Genomic DNA, 19,231 nt, shown 5'->3' with positions numbered 1-19,231 from the left:
ACAGGCAATGAACGGTATCGGTTGGCCTGGCTCGGGGGCTTGGTTGACACGTCATCGTGGCCCACTTGTGCAGACTGATGTTCATAATGTTGATCACTGGATTGGACTGTACTGTTTACAGAACGTCGACATATAGCTGGATTACTGCTGATTGATTAACCATCCATCCAGCCAGCCAGCCAACCAACCAACCAACCAGACATTGTATGTTTAGTCACATCAGCAGTTGGTTGGTGATAAAACAAACTTTTACACCATTAACATGTCAAAATCATAATATATACCGCTAGTTCAATCAGTATTATTTTTTCCTCCCAGATTATGTTTACGTCCTTTATCTGAGTAGTACAGTATAGGTAGCTCCGTAGTACACAAGTGCAGTGTTTCCTTGATTACATTGTGAAATATCATGCTGTTCACAGATATGTATAAATATAATGGTCAAAATAAGCGTGTAAATGAAGTGTTACAATTTCAGATGTTTCTAAACACATTTTCACATTATCAGACACATTTTACTTGTTCTCAAGCAACTACTGGAAACTAAACTAACGGTAGCAACAACTGGTCTGTGTCATTTGATTTTGTCTCTGGCACAATGTCACTGATATTTAACTTTTCAATGAAATTGTGCTCAGACAGAAAGTAAAAATCCATTATCTAATTTGCATACTTGTGTGGTTGGGGGCATGGCCTATACGCTATCATGTCCTAGCATGATGTCACAGATGACTGCTTTACTTAAGTGATACAACTGTTATGCCAGTTACATGCCTCCCTGATATACACTAAACGCCAAATCAAACATTAACCTCTACCTTTATGACTTACTGAAAAACCAAAGGTATCTAAGTAGGTATTAGTTCACAAGAATGCTTAACAACACAGCTTTAAGCAAAATCTCAAAAGAATTAATAGTTAGGTGAAATGCGTCGTTTTCAGAAAAGTTAAATTGTCCCATTTTCGACATGCCGAAATACACGAAATAATGATTTAGATATACAAAAGAAATATTGAAATAAAATTCTGCTTTGAGACAGAGATTAAACCATTTAAAGTCACCAGTTTTTAAACTTTTGAAACAAGAAATAATTGTAGAGTGTAAAATTGTAAAAGAATCATTCCTATGATTTCAGTCTTTGAAAACAATTTCTGCTGATTTGCTTGAGAACAAGTAAAATGTGTCTGATAATGTGAAAATGTGTTTAGAAACATCTGAAATTGTTACGTTTGCTTGTAAGGTAACATTTCCCCATTTTTCTGTTTACACATAACGATATCAGTCGCCAACACGCAGCAGTAGTCAAGCAGTACGAGCTGTATTTGCATCAATTCCACGTGTAGAATGATTGTATAGGGTTTAAAGAGAGTCTAGAATGCATGATATGATACACAAGTACGAGAAATATGCTACGACTAACAGCTGAAGAGAGAGAGAAAGAGTCAATGGATGGTGCAGATGGGGTCGACAATGCTGTTGCCAACGCCCTCGGATGCCACCATATCACGGTTATAACACTGGGGTCACCGTAGACAGACCAAGAAGTGGACGTCCACACAACACATTGTCAACACATAGGTAACCCGTCACAAAGAAATGAGGGTAACGTATTTTGGCGTCTACTGTTGTAGTATTGCTGACAGGGTGCAGTCTGACAGATATCTATATGGGATACGAAGTACTTTGACAACTGTCTGTCAGATCAAGCTGACATAACGGCATGATGTAACTTTTCTACGGTGGAAGATGCTCGTCTTCACTTGAAGGCACAGCCTCCACCCCCATCGACTAAATGGATCTGTCCCGTCACATAGCTCGCAGCGTCGAAGGCAAGGTAACCAATAGCTTCAGCCACATCTTGGGGTGTTCTCAGTCTGCCAAGAGGGTTGACAGTCTCTTGGTCTTCCAAGAACTGTAAATGTACACCAATAATTTAATTGAGGAAAATAGTACCACAACGGCCATTCCCATTAAAATCACCCTACAAAAAGATCTGAAGATATCTCACGACAAGTTTAGTCACAAATACCTTTACCCGACCAAACAGAGAGTAAATTACATAAGATCGAGAAAAGCCGAAGTCCGTTTCTGATCATGTACTCACGCACTAACCTGAATGACGATTAAACCGAACGACGCTAATGGGCCTTACGACTGACTCGTCGCTATTAAAGGGAGAAAACATCTAAATATCTTTCCTTTGGGAATTACCTTCAGACAGTGTCGGTCATCTTTCAATATCCCAGGTGTTCTTGTGCTCAGTTTTGTCTTGGAGAATCAGGAACTCAACATATTTTTCTGAAACTTTGGGTTACCACTTCGATCTCCATTCTGCAACATTCGCTAGCACTCTCATCTTAATTAGGTAACTCTGAGTTGCAAGCTGCTTCCAACTCACAAGCGAGAATCGAGATGAGGAGAGGAGAGGAGAGGAGAGGAAAGGAGAGGAGAGGAGAGGAGAGGAGAGGTGAGGTGAGGTGAGGTGAGGTGAGGTGAGGTGAGGTGAGGTGAGGTGAGGTGAGGTGAGGTGAGGTGAGGTGAGGTGAGGTGAGGTGAGGTGAGCGAGATGTGTCCTCGCGTCACATTTCATTTATATAGAGAAGTGTATGCCACTATGGAGTTTCTTGAAGCAGTCCTGATTGATGCAAGTTATATTTCTAGCATACAGTATCATACCGAAATATACACAGATACCCCGTTGATGTTGAGAGCTATCCACGGAAACAATAAGTACAATTTTCTTAACTTCTTTCGGAATCGAAGCACTTCCGCTCTCTGCGGCGTGACACTATTCAGTTGACTATATAGGGGTTTGAGAGTGAAGGGGTTTCCACAGCCCTAGAATCGAACCACCTCCGCTCTCCGCGGCATGACACTGTTTAATTGACTACATAGGGGTCTGAGAGTTTCGACTGTTCGTCTTTTATAAGACAATCCAGGGAAAAACAACATTACAGTCTATCTGCATAGACACAGATGACCACCCAAACCATTCACACCACAAATCTAGTAGTTGAACTCACCGCCCTGTTCCCGCTGAGACTTGTTATATTTACAATGTTCCCTACAAAGAAAAAAAAACAGGTTTAGGAAGACAAAGCTATTTTTTAAACAAAACCGTGTATTATGCTAAAACCACAGAGCACATGAAACTCATCAACTCACCTGAGAAAAAATAGAAACAGAGACGTATATGAGATTCATGACAATATTTCAGACAGAAATAAAATTTTTCAATAATTTGACTGAAAATTCATCACGATTCTTGCCTTGCATTTACCTCTGTTCATTAAGAAGGAGCCATTGAGTCAAAATTAGAATTTGAGAAATTGTAGTTAATTCCAAAATGCATATTGTGGGACAGTAGCGAGTGGGACCACCCTGGGCATCCATGCACGCAAACATACGCCCCCTCACTGACGTTGTCAGTCGGTGGAAGACGTCAGAGGCAATGCTGTTCCATAAGTTCAAGAGGGTCTGTTCAAGTTCCTATCAGTTCGGTGGAGGTGGGACACACTGTCTCATCTGACCATCAACATGATCCTAAAGATGTTCACTGGAGTTCATATCTGAAGAATGGGCTGGCCAAGGCAATGCGTTGGCGTTAAAGTTGCGCAGAAAACTGGATCAATTCTGACTGTGTGAGGCCATGCGTTGTCATCACTCAAAATCCAGTCTTGTTTTGCTCTGGCCACGAATGACGCGCAAAACGACTCCGCGAACTGATGAATTTAAAAAGGTCGATCTCTGGCTTCGTTTCTGATCAGACTTTCATCTGTAAAGAGCATTCTCCCCAACTGTTTGCTGGTATCAATTATGGCCTAGCTGCAGCTTAAAGGTCTTGCCCCCAAATTAGCCCTGTCTCATTGCGCTTGTAACATTCTTGGCTTATTCGTGGTGGTTTTTTGGTTAATGCGTGCATGTTCGGTTCAACATCGATATCAATATTTGTTTATCAGGATATTGTTGCATTCTGGCGAGCGTTTCCTCAGGTCAAACCTGTTTCACCGTTTTTGTTTTTTATGTTATTACTTTCAAAGTGGCAACTTTCTCTTGCCCGGTAGTTTTACCCGGGTAGGCATATCATAGAATATTGTTTGCATGCTAAAAGTAAACCCTTCTGTATCTGCACACCCACTTTACCCTCCCCCATCTCGCCCCCAGATGTACCCACACTGCGTCTCCAACAGATGTACCCACCCTGCGTCTCCTGTAGATGTACCCACCATACGTCAACCCCACCCCCACCCCAACCCCTACCCCACCCCCGGGGATGTACTCACCCTGCGTCTCCAACAGATGCATCCACCCTGTCTCTACCCTAAAGTTACCCACCTTGCGTCTTCTCCAAGTGGGGGACTGCCACCTGTGACAGGAGGAAGGGAGCCTTCATGTTGAGGTCCATCGTCTGGTCGAACTGGGTCTCCGACATCCCCATGGACTCTCCTGGGAAAACCAAACCTGCGTTGTTTACCTGCAGTACAGATGGGACAGGTGAGACAAACGGATGATCAACATTCACACATGGTCCAACCTCAAATCAAATGCATCTTTAAATTACGACTGTGTACACGCTGCCAAATCACCACGGCTATGGTAAACACTGAGGACGTGGCCAGTTCCATAGTTCGTAGACGATTCAGTCTGTTTTCACGGGGTGATTACAATCGTCTCATCAACGTGTTACTGCGGACAGGAACCGTGAAGATCCGGGTTAGAACTGATCTTCAATAACCCATGCTTGTATAAGAAGCGAGTAAGGGAATTGGGTGCTCATTATAGGTGACACTGTTGACACGTGTAGATCAATGCTCATGTTGTCCATCACTGGATCGTCTGGTCCAGACTCGATGATTTCCAGACCGCGACCATATAGCGGAAACATTGATGTGTGCGGCGTAAAACTATATGCACTCACTCCTGGTGATGCCGTGACCCTGATGACGTCATTGCGAACATCCGGTTGCGCAGATGGAAATGCACGGGTGATGGTTATCCTTTGAGGTGGTGGTGCTTGGTCTTCAGTTCATGGACGTTCAGATTTGTGGCCAGCCTTGCTGACTGAGGATGATGTGCAAAATGTTCAGCCAACACTCACTCCACTGGTGTATTCTCGCTCCGCTGTTGATAATCTTGGCATGTGCTTTTAACAGGTTTATGACTACCAATCTCAACCGACTCTTTCGTTCGATTCAACAAAACAGTAATTTTCACAACGATGTAAAGGATATTGTGCGGCAATTTGGCAACACGTACACGCACTTTTGGTATTTGTAATGAAAGTACTATCAATATCTTTACCTTTTCAAAAGTATTGCTCAAATACCCTATGCGTCCTTTCCTTTGTCTGATTGTAAACGGCGACCCTTGATGACTCCTTGATGGAGTGGTCACCAGTTTAACTATACCATCTAAATGATGGATATATACCCCCCCAAAAAAAAAACAGAAAAAAAAGAAAAAAAACGAAAAAAAACCGAAAAAAAACCCCCAAATCCCCCAAAACAAACAAAATAAAAAAGGTGTTCCCTACGACCTATTCGGGTTAGAAGCGTCGCCGAACGCGTACATGTACCAGAACCACGAGCCTGCCAAACTTGGCGACCGTCTTTTCAATGGTGGTCTTTCTGAATGCCGCGTCAGTCAGGTCTCCAGTAAGAGTCAGAATCTGAAAATCACACGAGAGACGAATTCATCTGTTGTGTTATCACATTCACTGTTCTACACAGAATCTGTAAACCATACGAGAGAGGATATCATCTGTTATCACCTCTATTGGTCTACACACAATCTCGGCTGTGTACGTTATCACGTTTGTAATCCATGTTCCACCTATTCCAGATGACCTAACGAGGGCTATCTGATACTATACTGGACAAACATATTTAGGGATATTTATTAATTTTGGAATGACGAGCAATGATGTATTTATTCATTGACATACTGATAAAATATCAGTCATACAAATGCCAATATCCCTCACTTATTTTGTCCATGATTCAATAGGTTACGGGTTAGACTATTGCTGTTCACGCTGAGTTGATACTATTTGAGCGTGCTGTACTCACGTAGAGTTGATACTATTTGAGCGTGCCGTACTCACGTTGAGTTGGTACTATTTGAGCGTGCCGTACTCACGTAGAGTTAATACTCACGTTCAGTTTGAGCATGCTTTTGATGATGTTGAGTTTCCAGATACTGTTGTTCACGTTGTAGAAAAATACGTGAAGATCTTGTACATATATGACGATCTTGTGCATAACCACCTTTTATCACCTCTACCGACAAATGACTAATACAGATGACAAGCATTTCACATGTTCTTTTCATCTTTTAAAAAGTTTAATAGCAGCGTGGAGTAAATTGGTACGTGAACGACAAAATTAATGTCGTGTAAGCAACAGCACTCTCAGACAGCACGTGGCCAACAGCATACTCAAACTCAATATCATGTTCAACAGCGTGCTCAAACTGAACGTGAGAAGCAGTGGTTGTGTAACCAGAATTTCTACATTTTCAGCAGAAGAAAATACATTGAAGAAAACTTATAAGGGAACACACAAAAAGGTCAAGAGCGGTATACATGTATTGGCGTATTGAATAATCACTTGATCGCATCGGTTTTGGGGTTGGGTATAATTAGATAGTTACGTTTATAGCATGTTCAGTTTTGACTCTTGGACATATTTCGTCCTGGAATGTTCACCCATGTACTCGTTAATAAAAGCACATTATATGGACAGAAATATGCAATACCAAAGTAGAATAAAATGTTAGTTGTAAACACGCCGTCTGCAATATGTGTAACAGTCCGGAGGTTGTGTCGGATATTACAAACTAAATCTACTTGGGGTGTACAAAACCGAATGTACCAAACCTCCTCCACAACACTCACATCCCCATCAGGTATCTCGCACTCCAAGCATCGCTTAGCAACACCTTCCAGTCTCGTCGTATCTCGTCCCGTTAGCGAGAGTTTGGCTCCCTTTTTGGCAAAATGCAAAGCCGTCCCCTCTCCAAGTCCGGCACTCGCTCCTGAAGAATGGAGAAACAGGATGCTATTTAGAAACATTGAAAAAACCAACATTCGACAAACTTGATATTGCATCAACAGAACAGCAATGTACCGAACAATGTCGACAACAGAGACACGCATCAACAGCAAGAATTCGGTATCAGTGAACATAAGCGGGGTGTACGTGCGTGTGTGTAAACACGAATAAAATTAAAGAATTTGTCGCCTTGTCTGTTGGTGGCTTCTGTTGAGTTTCATAGCCCTCCTTGTGCACAGTAAGGAATACCAAACACCAGGCATCCTGACGCCACGACAGCGTTCCTGAGCTGACTTGAGTTTACAATTGTCTACATGCACTTCTCAATGCAGGAATAGTTTGTTATATTTACCCGTAATAAGTACAACTCGGCCTGCGAAATTCGCCATCACGTCGCTTCTGCTGTCCCGACTGTCTGGCTCGTGTAAGTGTACCTAAGTGTAACTCACTGTCCTAGTCGAGGAAAATCATAGAGAGTAAATAGAGGTGACCGTCGACTTGCAGGCTGATAATGTAGGCCACAGGCAGAGGAGAGACAGGGACAGAGCATCAACACACCTAGTACCTGCTGTATGATGTTGTGCGCAGAGCTCAGGTCATATATCAGTTGAAGCTGAAGATCACATGAAACGCAAAACACAACTTTCCAGATTCTGATACATGTCAGTATGGACTTACAGTAACAAATTATTAATTTAAAAAATTAACTTAAAATGTTGAAAAATACGTTGAATAACATCCTTACCCCCACCCCTCGAATGGCTAGCAAAATTTGAAAACTAGTCCAGCTCAAGACAATGCACATGTAGTGCACCTAAGACCTGCCCACATGCACTACACCTAACACCTGCCCACATGCAGTACACTAAGACCTGCCCACATGCACTACACCCAAGACCTGCCCACATGCACTACACCTAAAACCTGCCCACATGCAGTGCACCTGAGACCTGCCCACATGCAGTGCACCTAAGACCTGCCCACGTGCAGTGCACCTGAGACCTGCCCACATGCAGTGCACCTGAGACCTGCCCACATGCAGTACACCTACGACCTACCCACATGCAGTACACCTAAGCCCTGCCCACAGATCAGATACTAGTTAGTTATGAGTAGAAAGCGTGTGTGCAAGGATTTGTCGGGTGCTTCTTTCACTATCTTGTTCATGACACATCTGAACCCGACAATAACCATCAGGCAGCATAAATACAGAGAAAAGTGCAGTGAGGGGGCATTTGGGTAGCCTAGTTGTTAAAGGGTTCACTCGTCATGTGAACCTATTATAGGTTTTATTTTTTTTTTTATTATTTTTTATGGCTGTGCATCCTTTTCACTCATTTACTGCTACTGCAGCTGAAATGGCAAATGTGATACAGATGTTATTTCATATGGTATAAGTTCATCCGGCGTTTGTTGTGAACCGCACAGATAATGTTCGAAACAGAGCCCTGGACACCTTAAAAGGCTAAACAACTCAACAGGAACACAACCAGGAACCTTTCACAGCGACAAAACCATAGTAGGTTCAGACGTCGAAGTCGTAGAGCACCTATCGTCACCATAGATGGCAAGACAATTAAACTAAGTGTCACCACTATTAGACAGGACAGTGGATTTGAACTATTCACTCTGGCAAGAGTTTCGACCTGTCTCTCTGTTATAAGGCCCTGGTGGATGTAAGACGGAATGACGACCCTATAGTTTGTGCAGACATCGTCTGTGTCAGGTTGCCAAACAACATGTAATATATTCATATTATAATCGGAGGTATGTTTAATTCCAACATGCTGTTTGTTCCATCTCTGTAACTAAGGTAAGAAACGTTAGTTGCAATGTTTTATGATAAACAGAGTGCTCAACATAGATTATCTCGTGCCCTTTAGAATGAGAATTTCTGCGTTGTTAATGCATAACGAGTGCACCTAGTGAAAAAAACATTGTGAAGAGGTGTAATGGATATCTACAGCTGCATGTTTAAGGCCGGCGGTTGGGTCATGTTGGCTTTCTCCGTGCAATCCCAACCTTGCATGTGCACCGACCTAGTAAGGTTCATGCACTGTGAGGCCGGCTATCACTGACTGTCAGAGCTAAGGCATTACGGGCAGCCTCGTTCTGTGTGACTTCGTCGTTACTGAATCAGCGAAATGATTCGTTAGGTCAGGCAACATTGATAGCAGCCCACAAAGCGTCGGTGACGTCTATTGAACGTTTTCAATTTACACACTATACCTCGAAGAGTACCAGTGAAACGTGACAGTTGACAAAAGTAACAGCAAAAGCGACGTGATGGCGAGTTTCGCAGGCCGAGTTGTACTTATTACGGGTAAATATGACAAACTGTTTTTCCTGCACATGTGCATGCATGTAGAATGTTGTAAGTCAGCTCAGGAACGCCATCAATGCTTCGGGGAGTTACGCGGGCCATATCATGCCTGTTCGTTTTTTACTAGATGTGCAATGTCATCGTCACAGTGCAAGAGCGGGGCATGTTGTAAGTCAGCTCAGGAGCACCACAATGCTTCGGGGAGTTACGAGGGCCATTTTTGTTATCGCCCTACTGAATGTGCAATGTCATCGTTACAGAGCACCAGCGCGGCCATGTCCCTCCAGGAGAAGACTTTACGACAATTTTCTGTAATTTTTCATTCTGCTAATTTCCAGTATGCCGGGTGTCATTTGTAGCAAATGTAAGTGATTTGTTTTTTAGAAATAGTGCAGAATTTAATGTGTGTCGGGGAGTGAGATGGGTTGATGGACCCACTGAAAGTACTAAAGTTATGTATGTTGGCTTGTGAGTGAGTGAGTGAGTGAGTGAGTGAGTTTAGTTTTACGCCGCACTCAGCAATATTCCAGCTGTATGGCGGCGGTCTGTAAATAATGGAGTTTGGACCAGACAATCCAGTGATCAACAATATGAGCATCGATCTGCACAATTGGGAAAAGTTGACATTTGTCAACCACCCGATCCCGTTAGTCGCCCCTTACGAGAAGCATAGTCGCCTTTTATGGCAAGCATGAATTGCTGAAGGCCTATTCCACCCGGGACCTTCAAGGGAAAGCTTATGAGTGAACTAGCTATTTTGGTTTGTGTGCGGATCCTTGCAGAGCCAAGGTAGAAAATTTCGAAGAAAGAATGTGTAACTAATTTGCAAATGGATATGAATCCCATTGTTCAATAAAACTTTCTAGATCTTCCGTCCATTCAGTTAAACAAAAACACGCTGTGTACTAAACGTATTTACCATAAATAATAAACATCAGGCATACCGATAATCTGCATAACCTATTTTACGTGTTTGTATTTATTTATGCATGCTCCTCCATTCCCCAGGAGCTAGTGCCGGACTTGGGGAGGGAACAGCTTTGCATTTTGCAAAAAATGGAGCCAAACTCGCGTTAACGGGGCGAGATAAGACGAGACTGGACGATGTCGCCAAGCGATGCTCTAACTGCGGGATACCGGCTGATGACGTGAGTGTTGTGAAGTGTATTGTACTTCCGGTTTTGTGCACCATTAGTACCAGGTAGTATTACCTGACACACCCAGTTGACTTTTTACATACATTATGAATTAACACAGATAATATTTTGGTATAGTATCTTCCGATCCGCGCAGTGCGCCTATCTGAGTGAGATCGTGGGTGAACATATCAAAACGTAACATGTTCAAGCATGAATACTGTCTGCTATACTCAACCCCAAGAGCACTTCGGTCTGAAAGTTCAAGCTGTTACACAACACTCCAAACAGATGCTATACTAAGGGAAAAGATAAACGGAACACCACTTCATCGCAGTATGTATTCCCAGATTTCAACCACACCGCAAAACAAAGCTTACAAAGGAACCTGAAAAAAGAACAAAGGACACTTGACCTTTCATGTGTCACCTTATTTTTTGTCGCCTTCAGTCTATGACATGCATCCGTAAATGAAGAAATGGAAAGACTCACAGATTGTTTTCATCCAATAGAAAGTGGAATGGCAGCGGTAATTGCTATCAACACAAGAATCATGATATCATAGATGACATACATCAGCTCAAACTAAAAGTGAGCAACAGCATGTTAAAACTCAAAGTGAGGAACAGTATGCTCAGATTCATAGTGGGCAACAACACGCTCAAACTCAAGGTCAACGACAGCATGGTCAAACTGAACGTCACCAACAGTATCCTGAAACATAACGTGAGCAACAACACGCTCAAACTCAACGTCACCGACAGCATGGTCAAACTCAACGAGACCAACAGTATGCTCAAACTTAACGTGAACAACACCAGGCTAACCCGTAAACTATTGTTAGTATTCGATACCCTCTGACACATTATTAGCCTATGTATAATAGGGGGAGTATCGCTGAGTGTGGCCTTAAACGTGATAACATGCAGAGTAGAGATTGTGGGTAGAACAGTGGAGATGATAACAGATGATATCCCCTCTTGTTTAATTTACATATTCTGTGTAGTGCAGTGGAGGTGATAACACAACAGATGAATTCGTCTCTCGTTTGACTTCCAGATTCGGACCCATTACGGTGACCTGACTGACGCGGCGTTCCGGACGGCCACTATTGAAAAGACGGTTGCCAAGTTTGGCAGACTCGACGTACTGGTACGTGTGTCAACCGCTCACCGACGTTTATTGCCTGAATTGCAAATAAGCATACTCATCCCCTCCCCAATTTGCCGTAATTCCTTCCATTACTTAGGGGGACCTGATACTCACAATACAACAAGTGTGATTTTGGTCTGAGCATAAAAAGACTTGAACATTTTTTATCACGCAATTTTGAGCATGCTAGGGTAGGGTATATTAGATGTTAAAATAGCACAACCGGTGACCGACCATATGTTATAATCTAACAGACAAAAGAAAGATGTTAAAAACCGGTGACCGACCATCTAGTGTCTGAGTTATATAAACTCACAGACAAACAGACAAAAGAAAGAACACACCCGGTATTTCGGGATTAATTCCCCACTTACTCTCTGTGCAACCCTAAAAAATGTTTGAGTTTACATACGTGTACAAAATTGTAAGTATCATTTTTCAATTTCATTTTGCGTTTCTTTTTTTGAAGAGTGTATATACAATCGTAATTTTAGGATGCTTTTTGATTTACGGCTACACGTGTATGACTGGGTGTAAGTGTTGATCATCCGTTTGTCTCCCCTCTCCCACCTGTACTGCAGGTAAACAACGCAGGTTTGTTCTTCCCCGGGGAGTCCATGGGGATGTCGGAGTCCCAGTTCGACCAGACGATGGACCTCAACATGAAGGTGCCCTTCCTCCTGTCACAGGTGGCAGTCCCCCACTTGGAGAAGACGCAAGGTGGGTAACTTTAGGGTAGAGACAGGGTGGATGCATCTGTTGGAGACGCAGGGTGAGTACATCCCCGGGGGTGGGGTAGGGGTGGGGGTGGGGGTGGGGGTGGGGTTGACGTATGGTGGGTATATCTCTAGAAGACGCAGTGTGGGTACATCTGGCGGAATATCGGGCGTATCTGTTGGCACATAAGGTGGGTACATCAGAGAAGAGCCTCATGGGTAGGGCTTCACGGTATTACCGGTATATCGCAATACGCTTTTCAAACGATACGTATTGCAATATTACTTCTGAAATTTGGTATATTGGGTAAAAAACAACATATAAAGTTCTTTGTGATCATCCTTACGTTTTGAATTAAAATTTGCATTCACAACAAGAATTTCCTACGTTATGCAATGACGGCATGCTGTAATACTACGAATTGTTAGTAAAAGAAAATAGACTAAGCAAGACTCCCTGACTAAGCAAGTTGATTTTGAGATTGCTGCTATCAGAGCCATGAGATACATATGGGGACTAATGTAGAAAATAGGATCGACATGTGTAATTAGCGGTACTTACTGTCAAACACTTCAGTTTCCAATATATCGCAATAGGTATTGCAATAAGGGTGCCTGAATCGCAATATACAGTGGAAGCTGTCTAAACCGGCAGTGATCGGGACTGAAAAACTAATCCTGTTCAGACAGAATGCCGGATTGTAGAGCTTATGATAAAAGCACAAGCCACGGACGAAACTGAGATTATATACTGGTGTTGACAACTTGCCGGATTGGTCAGATGCCAGTTATGACAGCTTCCACTGTATTGCAATACATTTCATTTGCCAATACACATCTCTACTAATGGGTACACGTTGAGGTGACTTAGGGTGTGTATTGTGCCTTTGTCTCCAAATGAGAACGATGAATTGCAAAATGACTCGTTTATAAGAAAACCCACACGAGACACCAAGGCATCAACAGAAGGGTGAATTTGGTGTTAGACTGCTGGATGCTCAAGGTAGTGGACAAGGGCTACAACTAGAAACCGTTTTTGAAGCCATTAAATAAATAGTATTATTTGTATACTTTTGACTTGCAAATAATATTCTATGATGTACCAACCATCGTAATATTGTGCATTCTTGTAAAACGTGAAATGGTGTAATTCAATGCCACCAAACACTGTTTTTTCCTTTGAAGAATTTAACATGATTATCGTTGCAGGGAACATTGTAAACATTTCAAGTGTTTTCGGGGCTAGGGCGGTGAGTAAAGCTTTTTTTTTCCTTTATGAAATGTTTGGTCATTTTTTTATATTTGGGACCCGTGAAGGACCCTGGTTATAATTGGTCTTCACTAACCAATGTTTGTCGTGAGAGGCGACAAACGGGTCGAGTGGCCACATCGCTGACTTGGTTGACTATGTCATCCTGCAGTCGAAACTCATTTATCCGGACGTTCACGGTTCCTCCTATATTGATAAACGAGTTTCCGGTTACCTGAATTTCGTGTCACGTACGCGGAGTTACCCCATCTCACTAATATCTACCGACTCGCTTGACATGAATGTAAATTGTAATGTGATTGCCACGTGATCTAGTGTTCTTGAGATTACATTTTAAATGGAGCCCCCAAATCTAACAAAGCAAAAAAAACCCCCAAAACGTTTGTTAAATCATCTGTTGCCATGGGGATACTCCAAGTGTGGCATGTGTTCCAGACGCCGACGGCTGGAATCTACTGCATCAGCAAAGCCGCCCTGGACATGTTCACTCAGTGCCTGGCTTTGGGTGAGTCGGGGAGGTGGGGTGACATAGTGGTTAAAGCGTTCGCCCGTTACGCTGAAGACTTGTTTGAAAACAATTTCTGGTGTCCCCCACTGTAAAAATTGCTGGAATATTGCTAAAAGATGTGTAAAACTGAACTCGCATACTCTTGCTAGGGCGAATTAAATTGCTACAAACTGGTGTAGGTAATTGATTGAAATCTCACAAATGATATTATTACTAACGGAAAGTCTTTGAAAATTGTTAGCGTCATCTTTTAGATTTTTCTATCCAGGCGTTACTGCAGATATGTATAACATGCTGCACCCTGCTACTTTAAAGTGATGGCTAACATATCATGAACGTAAACTTCCTGGAGTCTTTAACAACTATTCAGTTATGACCTTTCAGTTAGTGCAGTTATTTTTCTAAAAAAAACCCCAACAACATGTTTTAAGGCCCCGACAGTTTCAAACATACGTTCCATTATCAAGTATTTGAAACACTAAAACATTCGTTCCAAAATCCTTTGTGTTCGATATTGAGAAAATGTGATCGATTTCTTGGTCGGTTGGTCACCGCGACCAATCTTCGATTATTTCAGTTAATCGGAGTTGTTGGCGATCTATAGCCCGATTTTATATCGTATCGTCCTCAATAGTTACACTGACTTAGATTTAATTACTAATTGTAAATACCTATCTGTGATGATCTAGTTATTTTACTGTCCTTCGTTGAGAAGTGCTTATAATTTAATTTTAATCATTATAAATCTCCACCTTGTTTTAGTCACTATATGGCTGAAATATTGCCGATCTTAACTCACTCATTTACTTCAAACATTCAAACAGACAGGGTGCAAAAACTGTTTGAGTGACCGAAAGTATCTGTATGTTTATTGTAACATGCTAGATGTTTATGCAAGATTTATTTTCTTTTGCAGAGCTCGCGCCCAAGAAAGTTCGGGTGAATTCTGTGAAGTGAGAATTAGCTGTTCATAATATTGATGACCAAGATCTTTTGTGGATAAATCTTCTTTTAATAGTTTGACACACAACATTTCACAGTCATTTCAGACCCCTTCATCAAATGACCCCGGAACATCGTGTCAAACAATTAAAGATCTTGGTCATATATAACAACTTCTAAATGCCGCCAAAATATATTGTAATACTGATGCCTAGTGAGTGACGAGTAATGCTGGTTGATTTTAAGTGTTGCCTGCGTGTAGCTAACCTTACTATGTAACATAGATGACAGCAGAAAGACACTTAAAGGGGGGAGGGGCGGAACTATACCCAACAGTCTGCCTTTTTCCGGCCGGTGACTCCAGAATATGTATTTAGGGAAATCATCTGTCCCAAATTGATATGTACTAATCAAAAGTAGTTATGGAACACGATATTTTTTCTGATTTCTATCAATATATCATGCTATTAGTATTACACAATAAGTCGGCCTCACATACCCTGAACCACATTATTTTCCACTGCGGAAACTCCAGTGACTCCAGATTTTACCAGTTAACTAAAACTGCTTTTTTATTTTAAATGGAGTTAGATATTACTAGTTCCGTGTATATACATTTAGATACTAAACGGTAGTCAATCTACATCATATGTATTTTATTGTAAGTTGATTGTAAGGTGTTCTGAATCATATTTCTAGGCGTACCAACTGCCCCAAGCCAAGTCTCATTTAACACTGGAATGCAGCATGAAATCTACTAAGAAGGAATGTAGTCTATCAATACCAACACAATCCCACCCTGTTCAACTTTGTAATTTCGATCACAACAAGATATCTAATTGGCTGTCCATCAACACAAGTACTATCATATACGGTGCATTCATACCCCTGATACCCGTGAAGGTCCCGGGGTAGAACAGGCCTTCAGCAACCCATGCTTGCCATAAAACTCGACTGTGCTTGTCGTAAGAGGCGACAACGGGATCGGGTGGTCAGGCTTGCTGACTTGGTTGGCACATGTCATCGGTTCCCAATTGTGCAGATCGATGCTCATGTTGTTGATCACTGGATTGTCTGGTCCAGACTCGATTATTTACAGACCGCCACCATATAGCTGGAATATTGCTAAGTGAGGCGTAAAACTGAACTCACTCACTCACTCATACCCCGTATAAAAATCGTCACGATATGGAGGAGAGATTGTCTATGTGACGTTAAATATTTACTCACTCACTCAGATAAAACTCACTGTCTGTGTTCAGCGTCAAACTAGCATCTAAGCTATTTGCACCATTTTTGTTTTAGCCCAGGCGCTGTGCCGACTCCGATATTCGGACGAGAAGGTTCTGTCCTCCACGGCAAAGACGACGAGATACAGAAGGTGAGTGTAAATTTCTATACAACGTTGACGCTGGTCAAACAGATCTCATCAGCACTGTATGATGTGTCGAAATACACGTCACTTGTTACATCAGTAGATCTAGAGAGTACTACACGAGGTCTCATTACATACGAAGTATACCAATCGAGTGTCCTTATCACGAGGTCACAAGTATCGTATAATTCGCATGTAATGAGACGGAGTGTGATATTTTATTTATTACCCACGTCTCACATATATTAAATTGACCAAATATTGTATTTTTGTTATTTTTATGGTTTCAAAACGAAACTGGCTTCATACAGAGGTTGCGGAGGAATTGTGTACTGTATTACCCACGTGATCAACGTACGGGTAGCTGCGTGTGTCGTGACGACGTCACCTGAGATTCTAACGATTTGGTTGGATAACGAGAGATGACCTCTCATGCAGTTACGTGACCGAACTACGTTTCCATTCATAACAAGCACGTGAATTCACGTTATTGCAGTGTAACTTCATGCAAAAAGTGTACAACAGTACAACATTCGTCCGCAAAGTCTTTCTGAAAACGGTTTTGGTTTTTCGTTTGAAACCATAAAAATAACAAAAGAAACTCTATTTTGTCAATTTATGCATGTACAACGTGGATAATAAATAAAATACCACAGTTGGTCTCATTATGTACGAATTATACGAAACTCGTGACCTTCCTATGGTATTCGGACACTCGATCCGTATAATTCGTATGCAGTGTGACCTATTAGCTATTCGCTGTGTGGCATTCGCTATTTACGTGTCATATCTCAAAGGAGGGTGACAACTGAAAATATTACCCGCTGCCACGGTAAGTGGCAAACTCTCCATCGCGAAGCTGTATTTCTAACAGTGCAGGGTTTATAGTGCTAGTTCACTGAGATACCATGCCGCAGTTAACAAGTGGTACCACTGGTCAAATAATTCAGAACATCACATTTTTGGTTACGCCAGTTATTATAAAAATCAGATCAAGAAATGACTGTCATCAGTTGGTACCAGACAGCCAGAAATAATTTTTCTCGAACTTCACGGTACTATGGAACAGTTACTACTTTCAGACTGACCACTCTCGGGCCAGGCCACGCACAGAGATATATTTTGAATTCTTCATTTGCAGTGCAGTGGGTAATTTCTGAAGAGTGACTGAGACTGAATGGGGGTACTTTCCAAGGACAAAAGAAAGTGTCATCCTTTTTAGATGTCTCTCGAGAAGTAGATACGAATCAGTCGTTCATGACATAGGAATGCCACGTGTTTATAACAATTTTCGCATTCGCAGTCTCTGATTGATCGGCCGTTCTGAATTACACGTGTAATGAGATGTCTTCAGATCTATGTTTAGGGGAGATTGTAATAGGAATGACCGTTGTGGTAATATTTAAAGAAAGGTTATTATTATACATTTACAGCTCCTGGAGGCACAAGCCAATGCCACGCCTCTCGGCAGACTGGGAACACCCCAAGACATTGCTGAAGCTATTGGCTACCTTGCCTCCGACGCTGCAAGTTACGTGACGGGACAGATCCTTTTAGTTGATGGAGGTCGACACTGTACCTTGAAGTGAAGCTCGGGTTATGAAGTCGAAGCTGAGGACGCATCAGTTAAATTCAACATGGTCAAACCAGATCTGCTTATAAGCTTGGATTATTTTTGGAAAAAGCGTATATGTAATAAAGATGAGAAGTGAATTGTCGCATATGTAAAACCGCTTGATGCTTGGTAAGAGTAGAGTCGTCCTCCATAGAACGATTACATCACACAGTTATTGCAGCTTGAGCTGGTAGGTCGTAGTCATAGTATGTATTTCTCTCTCACGCACACGCACGCACACACACGCCAGCACACACGCAGAGGAAGGCGCGTATTTGGCAGTATAGCTGTTTATCATTTAACTAGAGCATTTAACCCTGCGTAGTTGTTTAGATAACCGAGGAACAATTTTTCTCAGCGAATAAGTATGCCCTACAGAAGTTAACAGGTTGATTATTTTGATTCACGAGGCCGTGGAAAATATGTAACACTGCGCATGATATCTACGTATAGGACTTTCGGTTCCTGATGGTAAGTTTGATGCATTATTTCTGGAAAAGGAAATAATGCTAAAATAATATAGAGAATTCATCACGAGTGTCCTTTATACTGGGAATATAAGGATTGTATGCGAGAATATTGAAAATGGTTTCAATTGATAAAGTCATGTGGCATTAATCATGTTTTGCCAAGTGTGCTTCTCTTGTCAGAATAAAGAACAATTTATCGTTCTTTTTGCGTTTCTATTATCTCTTCTAATTATTCCACTTGATTCAGGTAGCATGTTTTCCTGAGGTTTGGATGAGTTTCCTTGCAATGCTTAATCTATGCGTGAAGAACAGGTGAAGGCAATAGGGCTCGATGGATTGCAATTGCTGAATCTTCGATAGTAATTAATCGATGATAGAAATGAAAAAAAAGAACTATCGATGAATCGATAGTATGTGTGACTATCGATAGTTTAGCAATTGGCTTCCGTTGATAAATGCGCAGCGCAATATCCAGCTGGGAGCTGGAATGTTTGGGAGCAGACTTGCAGCTGCAGCTTCATTGAGTTTGTGTTTTAACCGTTTACTTGATCTAGGTTTCAGGTTTCTTGTCAGTTATTTGAAGAGACTGAAACTAACCCAACTTGTTTTTATTCCATATAAACAATACATTCATTCGGAAAATGACTTCAAATGAGACAATTAAAGGGGAA

The 19,231-nt window shown here is 41.9% G+C and overlaps 2 protein-coding genes across 2 annotated transcripts; one reads left to right on the top strand and one right to left on the bottom strand.

Annotated features, from left to right (window-relative positions):
* Positions 1-1,757: 1,757 nt before the first annotated feature.
* On the bottom strand, positions 1,758-7,073 carry LOC137271713 (3-oxoacyl-[acyl-carrier-protein] reductase FabG-like). Its single transcript, XM_067804131.1, has 5 exons — positions 6,897-7,073; positions 5,577-5,669; positions 4,337-4,475; positions 3,025-3,065; positions 1,758-1,913 (listed from the first exon to the last, which is right to left on the bottom strand). The coding sequence occupies exons 1-5, from the start codon at positions 7,071-7,073 to the stop codon at positions 1,758-1,760; spliced, it is 606 nt and encodes a 201-aa protein (XP_067660232.1).
* Positions 7,074-9,054: 1,981 nt separating this feature from the next.
* LOC137272423 (3-oxoacyl-[acyl-carrier-protein] reductase FabG-like) lies at positions 9,055-18,762 on the top strand. Its single transcript, XM_067804804.1, has 9 exons — positions 9,055-9,376; positions 10,385-10,524; positions 11,572-11,664; positions 12,246-12,384; positions 13,590-13,630; positions 14,086-14,155; positions 15,075-15,111; positions 16,406-16,481; positions 17,909-18,762. The coding sequence occupies exons 1-9, from the start codon at positions 9,340-9,342 to the stop codon at positions 18,062-18,064; spliced, it is 789 nt and encodes a 262-aa protein (XP_067660905.1). The 5' UTR covers positions 9,055-9,339; the 3' UTR covers positions 18,065-18,762.
* Positions 18,763-19,231: the final 469 nt, after the last annotated feature.

The sequence above is a fragment of the Haliotis asinina genome, chromosome 2, assembly GCF_037392515.1.
Source record: "Haliotis asinina isolate JCU_RB_2024 chromosome 2, JCU_Hal_asi_v2, whole genome shotgun sequence".
NCBI lineage: Eukaryota > Metazoa > Mollusca > Gastropoda > Lepetellida > Haliotidae > Haliotis > Haliotis asinina.
This window is presented reverse-complemented; position numbering and strand designations above follow the sequence as displayed.

Bases quoted from the DNA above. Each gene is read 5' to 3' on its own strand.
- LOC137271713 (XM_067804131.1), bottom strand. From the start codon at position 7,073: ATGTTTCTAAATAGCATCCTGTTTCTCCATTCTTCAGGAGCGAGTGCC. The intron at 4,476-5,576 runs GTACATGTACGC...TCTGTACTGCAG, and splicing joins TTGGCAGGCTCGTGGTTCTG to GTAAACAACGCAGGTTTGGT. The intron at 3,066-4,336 runs GTGGGTAACTTT...TTTTCTTTGTAG, and splicing joins CCACTTGGAGAAGACGCAAG to GGAACATTGTAAATATAACA.
- LOC137272423 (XM_067804804.1), top strand. From the start codon at position 9,340: ATGGCGAGTTTCGCAGGCCGAGTTGTACTTATTACGG. The intron at 14,156-15,074 runs GTGAGTCGGGGA...TTTCTTTTGCAG, and splicing joins CACTCAGTGCCTGGCTTTGG to AGCTCGCGCCCAAGAAAGTT. The intron at 15,112-16,405 runs GTGAGAATTAGC...TTTTTGTTTTAG, and splicing joins GTTCGGGTGAATTCTGTGAA to CCCAGGCGCTGTGCCGACTC.